The 12,697-nt window shown below is 39.5% G+C and overlaps 1 protein-coding gene across 1 annotated transcript in view; it reads right to left on the reverse strand.

Annotated features, from left to right (window-relative positions):
• Rpn5 (regulatory particle non-ATPase 5) overlaps positions 1-9,106 on the reverse strand; it is a 51,675-nt gene extending 42,569 nt beyond the window's left edge. Inside the window, exons 1-3 of the mRNA XM_053776965.2 lie at positions 9,003-9,106; positions 7,684-7,913; positions 2,463-2,680 (exon numbers count right to left, since the gene is read on the reverse strand). Coding sequence (XP_053632940.2) covers positions 2,463-2,680; positions 7,684-7,913; positions 9,003-9,030 — 476 coding nt within the window. The 5' untranslated portion in view covers positions 9,031-9,106. The remainder of the gene's footprint in view (positions 1-2,462; positions 2,681-7,683; positions 7,914-9,002) is intronic.
• Between the last annotated feature and the right edge of the window lie 3,591 nt (positions 9,107-12,697).

The following is a 12,697-nucleotide window of genomic DNA, read 5'->3' on the forward strand; positions in this document are numbered from 1 at the left end:
TGAGCTCAATTTCAAGGTACTTTCAGTCAAGAAACCAATCAAAATCATCTTCATTTCTGTTATTTTTCTTCCATTCTATCAAATGAGACCAAGAAACCAAGAACACAACCATAAAAACCATATGAAAATACACCACAAAGTCACTGTTTTAACCCTTTTGGAGTTTCGGCCGTACTAGTACGGCTTACGCGCCAGGGTTTTTTATGTACTAGTACACAAATTCTAGCGCTCTCAAATCTAGCAAGAGAAAGCTGGAAGGCCTACATATGAAAGAATGGGTCTATGTGGTCAGTGTGCGCAGTATAAAAAAACATCCTGCAGCACACAGTGCGTAATGAGAAAAAAAAAACTTTGACCGTGTTTTTGGTTTAAAACAGCGACTTTGCACTGTATTTTCATATGGTATTTATGGTTGTATTCTAGTTTTCCTGGTCTTATTTTGTAGAATGGAAGACATATTACAGAAACTGAGATGATTCTGATTGGTTTCACAATGAAAAGTACCTTGAAATTGAGCTCGAAGTAGCACAAATGTTTGATTTTTGCCAAAGTTCAAAAATAAATAAGTCATGCCACGCGTCCAATACTGGTGAATCTAATATTCTTTCACAAGTGTGCTGGTATTATTTATACAATTTCTACACTAATACAGTAGTCTGCATAACAGTAAATCTTCTATTTTTTGTGAGAATAATAATTCAAAGTGGAAAGCAAAAGAAATGTAAGAGGGGCGTGGGGATGTGACTAATGAACAGAGGAAATGTTATTTTAGTGCCAAGAATGTCTTTCTTGTTTATTCTGGACCCTATTTGGAAATTGGCATCTTTTGAAATTTGTGTGAAATTGGCAAAATTGCTAAATTATGACCACTTTATTGGATAGTTGAAATTGGTAAATGGGTGATTTCTTGTACTCATTCAATAGAAAAAACAAAGTTCTAGCGAAATAGTTATGATTTTTGTCGACTGTTACACTGGAATTGGCTGAAAATTGGGCTCAAAGTGGGCAAAATCGCCAATGTGTAAACATCGTCGAGACTGCTAACTTCGCGAGAGCATAATTCCGTAAGTTTTCCATCAAATTTCATACTTTTGGTGTCATTATGATCGGGAAAAAGATTCTCTATCTTTTCATAACAAAAAATAATTTTTTTTTTAAATTTTGGTGACCCTGAGAACAAGTCTCGGAGAGGGCCTGGCGACCCTCAAAGGGTTAAACCAAAAACACGGTTGCAGTTTTTTCTCATAATGCACTGTGTGCTGCAAGATTTTGTTTACATGGTGCACACTTACCACATAGACCCATTCTATCATATCTAGGCCCAAATTTACTGTTCACAGCTTATCTGAGTGAGCTGAGCTCATGGCATAGTACTACGGGACTGACAATGGCTTCAAAGCCATTGAACAACAGGACTGACACTGAAAAGATTAAATAAAAGCACTATTTATCCCTATATTTCCAGTGTCATAAATAAACATCCTGGCATCATGATTAAAAAACTTCCATAATTCTTCAATCGTCAAAGTAAAAATGTCCCAGAAGATCGCTTCTTCATCAACTGTCTACTGTATCAACTTCCTTCTTCTAGCCCACATGTAGCTAACCAAAGAATTCTTCTTTTAACCATACCTTTGCAAAAATAAATCTGGTACTAATAAATCTGATAGAATTTTGTATAAATTATAACTTGAGATATGCAAAATGTTGAAGTTTTACTGGAATATTTATATCATAATCATAAAGGAAACTACAATTACTGTAGCTATTACCTATTCACGGGGAAGTGCTCAACCACCAGGGATCATACAACACCTAGGGAATGGGAAGCAATCAAATTTGATTCAAGGAAGGGAAAGGTAGCTCCAATTCCTTGGATCAAGAGCCCTTTACTACCCTTGAACAAAGTGAAAGTACAAAATTTGGTTGAAAAGAAGATTATAGAAGTTGAGAAAGAAACCATGAAATTAAATTATATGTATAAAAAATACAAAAAAGTTAATTTAGTAGCATGACTATGGTAGGAATTATTAAACGTAAAAAGAAGAAAAACTTAATAGTTTTCTTTTTTGTTTTGGGTCACCCTGCCTTGGTGTGAGATGGTCACGAGTAATGATAAAGGGAGAACATGGAGAACTACATAGTGAAATAATATGACCAAAAATATAGTAGAACATTATTAATACATTCATGAAGGGATCATATAGTGCCTGGGAAAATGGGAGACAATTAGATTCAAACAAAGGAGAGGAAGGTCAGGTTAAATTCCAAAACTTTATAACAACACTTTAATTATGAAGTCACAAAATGAAGGTAAAATATCACGTAATGTTAATCTTTAGCAAAATATTGTCTACAGTCAAAGTTTACTCCTATTTGGCCTTTCTCTTAAAAACTGTGCTGGCAGTGTTATATAACCATAACATATAATAATGTGGTTATTCTATACAGGTATTACAAACCTTAACGTATCCATTAATTTAAGTTTAGCTTCTTTATCAGGAGTCTTATCCACATAGTCACAGCACTTCTGAACCATCTTGGTGACAGCCATCTTGATCTGAGAACGCTTCTTAGTGAGTGTAACTACAGTTTCATTCAACAGATTCCATTCTCCAGCTTCAAAACAGATTTCCACAACAGCAACAAGAACCCTGCTGGTAGAATGCGCATCAGCACCCTGCAGGAAAATATTGAAAAAGTAAGTTTTTTACAAGTGTAACTAAGGTAAGTAATGTGACTCCTAAGTAGTAGGTTGGTAGACGGCAACCGCCTAGGGAGGTACTACTGTCCTGCCAAGTGAGTGTAAAACGAAAACCTGTAATTGTTTTACATGATGGTAGGATTGCTGCTGTCTTTTTTTTTGTCTCATAAACATGCAAGGTTTCAAGTACATCTTGCTACTTCTACTTACACTCAGGTCACACTGCACAAGCATACACAAGCATATACATGTATATACACTTCTCTCTGGGTTTTCTTCTATTTCCTTATGTTTTCTTGTTCTTGTTTATTTCCTCTTATCTCCATGGAGAAGTGGAACAGAATTCTTCCTCTGTAAGCCATGCATGTCATAAGAGGTTATTAAAATGCTGGGAGCAAGAGGCTAGTAACCCCTTCTCCTGTATAAATTACTAAATTTAAAGGGACTTTCGTTTTTCTTTTTAGGTCACCCTGCCTCGGTGGGATATGGCTGGTTTGTTGAAAAAAAAAAAAAAAAGTAATGTGACTACTGTATATGCATTTTTAGGACTAGATCAAGTGCTCACTAAATATATATCCGTGTAAGCATGTTAGAAAGCATTAACCCTTGACTGTCGCGGCCGTATATATACGTCTTACGAGGTACCGTGTTTGACGTACATATACAGGTCTCCCTCAACATTCACGTTTTCAGCTTTCGCGGGCTTCACACATTCGCGAATTCCCAACCGCCAAATTCCCAGCCACCAAATTCCAAGCCGCCAAATTATATTCAAGTTTCCCCCCGTCCCTACTACCCTTCCACCGACCCCAGCAACTGGCAGCCAGCTCCCACCACTCAGTGTGGTGAGTGTTTTGTTTGTTCATTATTTGCTATTAAACTACAGTATAAATAATGTAAACCCATTCATGACTGCATATTGGAATGGCTATTCGGACAGGTATTAGACGGTGACATCATGTGTTTACTCTTGAACACAGCAAAGAATCAAACATTTCTGCTACTGCTAATAATAAGAATAGTAATAATAATAATAATAATAATAATAATAATAATAATAAATACGATATAATTGAAGAAGGAAGTTGTACAAAAATACGAGGGAGTGGTCGACACATCGTCAGTGTGGCTTTGTTTATGCTGGAGTGAACATTAGTCTCCCTGCTCTTCCAAACATTTCACAATAATTCATTGTGTTTGGTGCTTGTAGATTGAGTGCGACTGGAGTGGTAGAGGCAGTGGTTGAGGCAGCTGTTGAGGCAGCTGTTGAGGCAGCTGTTGAGGCAGCTGTTGAGGCAGTGGTTGAGGCAGCGATTGAGGCAGTGGGTGAGGCAGCTGTTGAGGCTGCTGTTGAGGCAGCGATTGAGGCAGTGGGTGAGGCAGCTGTTGAGGCAGCGATTGAGGCAGTGGGTGAGGCAGCTGTTGAGGCAGCGATTGAGGCAGTGGTTGAGGCAGCTGTTGAGGCAGCGATTGAGGCAGTGGGTGAGGCAGCTGTTGAGGCAGCGATTGAGGCAGTGGGTGAGGCAGCTGTTGAGGCAGCGATTGAGACAGTGGGTGAGGCAGCTGTTGAGGCAGCGATTGAGGCAGTGGGTGAGGCAGCTGTTGAGGCAGCAATTGAGGCAGTGGTTGAGGCAGCTGTTGAGGCAGCGATTGAGGCAGTGGGTGAGGCAGCTGTTGAGGCAGCTGTTGAGGCAGCTGTTGAGGCAGCGATTGAGGCAGTGGGTGAGGCAGCTGTTGAGGCAGCGATTGAGGCAGTGGGTGAGGCAGCTGTTGAGGCAGCGATTGAGGCAGTGGGTGAGGCAGCTGTTGAGGCAGCGATTGAGGCAGTGGTTGAGGCAGCTGTTGAGGCAGCGATTGAGGCAGTGGGTGAGGCAGCTGTTGAGGCAGCGATTGAGGCAGTGGGTGAGGCAGCTGTTGAGGCAGCGATTGAGGCAGTGGTATTTAATAACATACATGTTATTAATAATATGTACTATTATTATTTATAACATATATGTTATTAAATACCACTGCCTCAACCCCTGAATTATCATGAAATGTTTGGAAGAGCAGGGAGACTAACGCTCACTCCAGCATAAACAAAGCCACACTGACGATGTGTCAACCACTCCCTCGTATTTTTGTACAATTTCCTTCATCAATTATATTGTATTATTATTATTATTATTATTATTATTATTATTATTATTATTATTATTATTATTATTATTATTACTATTCTTATTATTAGCAGTAGCAGAAATGTTTGATTCTTTGCTGTGTTCAAGAGTAAACACATGATGTCGCCGTCTAATACCTGTCCGAATAGCCATTGCAATATGCAGTCATGAATGGGTTTACATTATTTATACTGTAGTTTAATAGCAAATAATGAACAAACAAAACACTCACCACACTGAGTGGTGGGAGGGATGGCTGCCAGTTGTGGGGGTCGGAGGGAGGGTAGTAGGGACTCGCAGTGGTTGGGGAAGTGGTGGAGGCAGTGGTGGAGTCTGTGGTATTTAATAACATACATGTTATTAAAGCATAACATGTATATATTTAGTACAATTTACGACGTTTTCATGTATTTTATGATTGTTCATGGTTCAACAAGTTAAGGAAGCAGTATTGTATTATATTCCCCTACAATATATTGGGGGCACCAAACATTCACGGTTTTTCAACATTCGTGAGGCTCTTGATCCCCTAACCCTCGCGAATGTTGAGGGAGACCTGTACTCATAAATTCTAGAGGCTTCAAATCAAGTAGGAGAAAGCTGGTAGGCCCACATGTGAGAGAATGGGTCTGTGTGGCCAGTGTGCACCATATAAAAAAAATCCTGGAGCACGCAGTGCATAATGAGAAAAAAAAAACTCCGACCATTTTTTTTAATTAAAATGCCGTTTTTGTGGTCTATTTTCGTATAGTATTTATGGTTGTATTCTCATTTTCTTGGTCTCATTTGATAGAATGGAAAACATATTATAGAAGTAGAGGTGATTTTGATTGATTTTACTATAAAAAGAACCTGGAAATGGAGCTCAAAGTAGGGAAAATGTTTGATTTTTGCCAATGTTCAAAAGTAAACAAATGATGTCATTGTCCAATAAACGTCTAACTAGCCATTCTAATATGCAGTCATGAATGGGTTGATGTTATTTATACAATTATTACAGTATTGCAGTAGTCTGCATAATAGTAAGTCTTCTATTTTTTGTTTGAATAAAAATTCAAATAGAAAGCAAGAGCAATATCAGAGGGGCCTGGAGACGTGACTGATGAACAAAGAAAATGTTATTTTAGAGTCAGGAATGTCTGCATTGTTCATTCTGGACCTTATTTTGAAATTGTCATATTTTTTAATTTTCGTGAAATTGGCCAAATTGCAAATTTCTGACCTCATTATTGGGTAGTTGAAATCGGTAAATGGGCAGTTTCTTGTACTCAATCGATAGAAAAAAATGGAGTTCTAAAGAAATAGCTATGCGTTTGGTAGACTGGAACAATGGAATTAGCCGAAAATAGGGCTCAAAGTGGGCGAAATTGCCGATTTGTAAATATCGCCGAGGTTGCTAACTTCGTGAGAGCACAATTCCGTCAGCTTTCCATCAAATTTAGCTTTTTTGGTGTCATTACAATCGGGAAAAGATTCTCTATCATTCCATAAGAAAAAATAATTTTTTTTTTTAAATTTTGCGACACCAGGAGACACCTCAGGATTGGGGGTTGTGACAGTCAAAGGGTTAAGACACATCTGAAAGTGAAAAAAAAAAAAAAGTAATGTTTCACTCTACAGTGATTTTCACTTTACAGCAGTAGCCCAGAAACTAACCTGCTGAATAAGTGGGTGGCCTTCTTGTATAAGGATTATTAGCAATTTCGCTAGTATGTCTTCCGTTCTATCGACTGAGTACAAGTAACCACCTGTTCAACTATCAAAACTCTTAGGCACTAAAACACCATTTCCTCTATGCAATTTTCATATCTCCAAGGCTCTTCTATATTACACTTACCTTATTTTTTTAATAAATCACACAAAAATTAATGATATACCCTATTTCTTGGTTAATAAAATTCAACCAGGAATGATTTTTCAAGGTTTATGGCATCCCAATAATTGAATCAGACCCAGTAAAACCCATAAAACAGATATGGAGGGGATGGGGGAGGGAAAGTTTTACCCATCCTCAGGAATAGTATTGGCAAAAATCGAATACGTATTTCTGTTTTGGGCCGATTTCAAGCTAATTCTAGTCTTGGAATCAACTAAAATCTTCTCTATTTCAGAAGAATGTCTTCCATTCTATCAAACGATACCAAGAGTCAATAAAACCATAAAATCCATCCTAGAAAACCCATCAAAATCGCTATTTTAAGCCAAACAAGGTCAGTGTTTTGTTTTCTCATCATGCACCACGTGAAGCAAGATCTTTTTTAAATTGTGTTCACACTCACCACAGACCCATTCTCTTGTATCTAGGCTAAAAGTTACTACTCACAGCTTATCTGTGAGGTGAACTCATGACATACATCTACAAAACGAACCCTGGCATCAATAATATAGTTCTATGTGGCAGATGGTCAAAGAGTTAATGTCTTAGTCTGCCCATCTGACTCCACAGCCTCGAATTAGTAACATCAATGAAAGTAATGGTTTTATAAAAAGAATGAGTGCATGACATGGAATGGAGGCCCTCTGGGGCAACAGAAGCAGATATAACCTTGCTCTCACAGTAAGATGGACTTGCCAATTATTCATCAACACATCTAACATCAATTTAGGTAAATGAACATATATGCAATGTTCGCTCACCAGGAGATTAATCAAACCTCAAGCTACTGGTGAGCACAATGTAGCCTAAATTAAATTATTGAATGTGGAATATTTTAACCTATGATACTCTTAAGTCAAACATCCCATTATTTTCTGATTACTAAAAGATATAATTCTACCAATTTTTAATAGTAGAGAAGATGGATAACAATTAATACTAACTGTTCTTGTCTGCTTCTCCAACACCATCAAGCTGTCCACTGCCTCTTGTACTCTACCATCTTTTGCCATCTGTTGTGCAGCTGGTATTTTTTCATCACAAGTGGCTGAATAATCAACTTCCATTTTGACAAGTCTTCCACCTTCAGTAATTACGTTACCCAAAGTAGCATCTTCAGTAGTTGCCTCTGTGGGCTTTTTATCTGCTGGTTTCTTGTCTGAAGACATGGTAGCTGAAATAAGAAAGTTAATATATAACCTTAATGGGGATTTAGATACAAAATAAAGTCATCTTGATTTTCTTTTAAAGAGTGAAACTCCTCTTGATTTTTTTTCTAAGTAGGTCTTCGACAAAGACCTACTATACTATGACTGGTTCATGCCATGACTGGTTCATGCCATGACTGGTTCATGCCATGACTGGTTCATGCCATGACTGGTTCATGCCATGACTGGTTCATGCCATGACTGGTTCATGCCATGACTGGTTCATGCCATGACTGGTTCATGCCATGACTGGTTCATGCCATGACTGGTTCATGCCATGACTGGTTCATTCCATGACTGGTTCATTCCATGACTGGTTCATTCCATGACTGGTTCATTCCATGACTGGTTCATTCCATGACTGGTTCATGCCATGACTGGTTCATTCCATGACTGGTTCATTCCATGACTGGTTCATGCCATGACTGGTTCATTCCATGACTGGTTCATTCCATGACTGGTTCATTCCATGTCTGGTTCATTCCATGACTGGTTCATGCCATGACTGGTTCATGCCATGACTGGTTCATTCCATGACTGGTTCATGCCATGACTGGTTCATGCCATGACTGACATATATTGCTGCACTGACTGGGCCATTATGCCATGGCAGACTGGTTCAAGACTGGTTCATTTAGGCACATGCTACATGACTGGTTCATGCCATGACTGGTTCATGCCATGACTGGTTCATGCCATGACTGGTTCATTCCATGACTGGTTCATGCCATGACTGACATATATTGCTGCACTGGGGTTATACAGCAAGTTTATTTAGGCACAGCTACACAAATACAATTATTATACATGAAAAACATTTCTGCGGTAATTCAAGAGTTTAATCCACATTTCGACTACGTTAAATAAATTTAAGTCAGAATTATTACAATAACAGCAGCAGCCAAGACCACCGACTCTTGTCACAACTATAGCCTTAATGGCCTATTCTTTACACTACAAACGGTGCAGTGCTCCATAATCTACTGCTGGAGTCTATAAATCACAGGAGATTCAGCCTTGATTAAGGTTAAATTAAGGAAAGAAGATAATATTACCAGGAGGAGACTTGTGTGGCAGACTCATGTAAACAATGTTGATCCTCCACACAAACCTTCGACTTCTACTATTGCAATACTTTTTATCTCAATAATTAAATGGTAGTTTTATGTGTGTGTGGATTTTCATAGTTTGTTAATTAAATTAAGCAACAAATGCGTGTATTTAGGTTTTCATAGAGTTTTTCAGTTATGCTGAAAAGTCGATAAAATAGTGCAAGTAAGTCCAGAGAATATTCAGGGAATACTTTTGTGTTCAATTCAATTCAAGTTTATTTTCTATAAGGGTTACAATGTGGGGTTTACAGGTTTTGGGTATTTTGTGGTTTACATGTTATAAAATACTAATTACAGAGGGGGCCACTAGGACACCTAGCATGGCTAGGTATTTCGAGCAGACTTAGATTTATTCTTAACATTAAGTCGTTACAGATTATAGTATTAAGGCTAAGTGTTGGCTTTATCAATAACATTAACACGTCTCTCTCTGGACTATGCATCGATGGAATAATTTACTAGTCATTTTTATGGATTACTTGTGTCTGGAATAATTATAGCGGCATATTGCTGTTAGCCACAAACATAAGTTCCATTTCCAGTGCGTCTGGTTTTTCTGCGGCTTTTTAAGGAAGCCAACCACTGGCTCGGATGTAACGTATTAATAATAATAATAATAATAATAATAATAATAATAATAATAATAATAATAATAATAATAATAATAATAATAATAATAATAAAAAAATACCTTTATTTTCTACAAGCACATGTACAAGGTATACAGACTATATAGAAAGCCCCTCGTTATACAGACCATTTCGGGCAAATTTTATTTTATTTATTTATTTATTTTATGTCTTTGCAAACAGTACATCGAGATTTTGTATTTACAATAGTGGGTTGCAATGCAAAGAGAGCCTCTATTTTGCCTAGACATTTTGTCCCAGGATGCGACCCACACCAGTCGATTAACACCCAGGTACCCATTTTACTGCCGGGTGAATAAGGACACCAGGTATAAGGAAACACGTCGTTCGATCGCTAGCACACACCAATGAAAAAAAGTCACTTTGTCTGACTTTTTTGTGTTATCCCAGGTTCTCTACACATATGCTGCTATGTATGATAATCTATGTAACTGTATTTGTGTATACCTGAATAAACTTACTTATTTACTTACCTACACTCAGCTCACACACTGAGGTCCAGGGTTCGAATCTCCTCCGGTACTGCAGGGAAATATTAGGGACGTGTTTCCATATGACACCTGCTGTCCCTGTCCTTGTTCACCTATCAGTTTAAAATGGGTACCTGAGTGTTAGTGGACTCACTCACTGTCGCTTGATCACACAGTCCGATCACAGAGTTGCTCTACACTCAAGAAGCCTCTCTTCGACCCCGCCAGGGTGTAGAATTTAAATTCTACAGACGTCACATACTTTTCACAATGCTGTCGAATCGTGTGAAAATCAAGCCTGCGAATGGTGCAATAAATGACTCCTCGAAATTAGCTTTAGCTACCGTCGTTAAGACCCGCCTGCAGGTCAAATTTACGGCAATCCACTCTCTGAAGGACTCCTTCATTGTCGTCTGCACAGACGACACGGAAGCATCAAAACTAATGGACGACTCTTCAGTTAGGACCCTACAAACACAACAATTCACTCTATCCCCGTCTCCATTCTTGAAGTCGAAACGTTCGGTCTTTGTGAAAAGACTGGACAATATGGTCACCTCTCTCTCTACTGAAGCCCTGAAGACATCTATTGAGGAACAGAACACCTGGGTCTCGGTAGACAGCATCTCCAAGATTCCTAACGCCTCATCTATGCTAAAGATTACATTCTCAGACATCTCCATGGCTGCCCAAGCTCTCTCTGACGGTCTGGCCATCTCATATTACCACATTCACCCTAGTCATATAGAACAAGAACGTTTCACATACATCTCCCACTGCAGGACCTGCTACTCCTATAATCACACCACCAAGGACTGCCCCGTCAAGGATAAGAAGTTTTGTTCAAAATGTGGAAATGATGGACACGATTTCAGATCCTGCACCATTACTACAGCACCAACATGTCTTAACTGCAAGGGTAATCATCATACCCTTGCAGCTAAGTGCCCACTCAGGAAAGAAATCATATTGAAGAAAACTGAAGTTCTGAAGAACACCTCCAATTCACCAACATACGCTGCAATAACCAAACCACAAACCGACACCACCAAGACTCTACATGCTAATCTACAGGCACCATCACCCAGCAACTCCCTCTCTCCACTCCCCGACGGAGAGTCCTCCAAGGTGCTGTACTGCATGGTGTATGCACACCTTGCAAACGCAGCAAACCCCGGCACTTTCAACACCACTATTAACGAACTATTCCGTCTGAACAACATGCCTGCCTTCAATTTTCCGGACTCCACACCTTCAGCAGACATCCTCAAGATCCTTCCCAAAGTCCTGAACTTTACTGCACCTGCAGACCTGTCTCCTGCCCAAGCAACTGCTCCTGTAACTTCTATAACCACTTCCACCGCTGACTACGTTGATCATGTTGCCTCAACCACCGTCTCCCACCTCTCCCAGCCTGCTGTTACACAACCATTACACCTCACAGCTGCTCCTGTCGACCCTCAGTCACCTGCTACCACCACTGTAGATTCTCCCAATGAATCCACTCCAGAAGAGGAAGATAACGACGACTCCAGTAAACCCTCATGGGAAAATCTTACCTTTTACACTTCTCCTTCAAATACTGACACCATGACCTGTACTGAACTCTACAAAAGCCTCGGTGCTGGAACAGTCAAGTATGCATGTGAATCACCGCTTCAATTCACACTCACCCAAGTTCTTGAGTTCATCAAGCCTCTACGTTTCACCTTCAGTAACAAGGCTAAACTATACCACCTATCTAGGAGCAGCTTCAAAAAGTTCGAAAATGGCTCCATTGCTAACCTGCCTCCTCAGTTACTCCTATAACTCCCATATGTGTTCTACCCTCTGATGTGACCTAGCCTGCTGCCAGCTACTCAAGATTCAAGACTTCATCTACCACAAGTTCGATGCAACAGTCCCTGCTATTCCTGTTCTCAACTCTGCCCCACGATCGCCTTAGCTGCTGGGTTAAGCCCTGGCTCTATTTCTTTGACTAAGAACACTCCTCTCCAGAGCTATTCTTCATCTGTCCCGTCTTCCTTGCTCATCCCATTGGGATCTTACCTGAACTTATTTGATTTGATTGATTTGATTAGTGGACTGGTGTGGGTCGCATCCTAGGACAAAACTGACCTAATTTGCCCGAAATGCTCAGCATAACAAGCGACTTTCTATATAGTAGTATGTCATTGATGTCAGCTATGGTCTGTATACCTTGTACATGTACTTAATAAAGATATTATTATTAGATTATTATTAATGTTCCTGTCCTTGCCAGGAATTGAACCCGGACCCCTAGCATGTGAAGCAAGAGCGCTGCTTACCAGGCCACGAGCCACCCTTCATGTAGTTATGTCGCTCTCACAGAGTTTGGAGTTTCAGGAAGCGAGGTTCACCTTTCATGTTTAAGAATGCTTGTTACTGTTCCTGTTTCTACCTACATTTGATAAATATTTGAGCCTCGGACACGGGGAGATACGGCATGATACAGTTCACGAGGAAGTGGTTTTCTTAATGCCCTGACTGGCTCTTC

This window comes from Cherax quadricarinatus, chromosome 16 (assembly GCF_038502225.1).
Source record: "Cherax quadricarinatus isolate ZL_2023a chromosome 16, ASM3850222v1, whole genome shotgun sequence".
Classification (NCBI taxonomy): Eukaryota; Metazoa; Arthropoda; class Malacostraca; order Decapoda; family Parastacidae; genus Cherax; species Cherax quadricarinatus.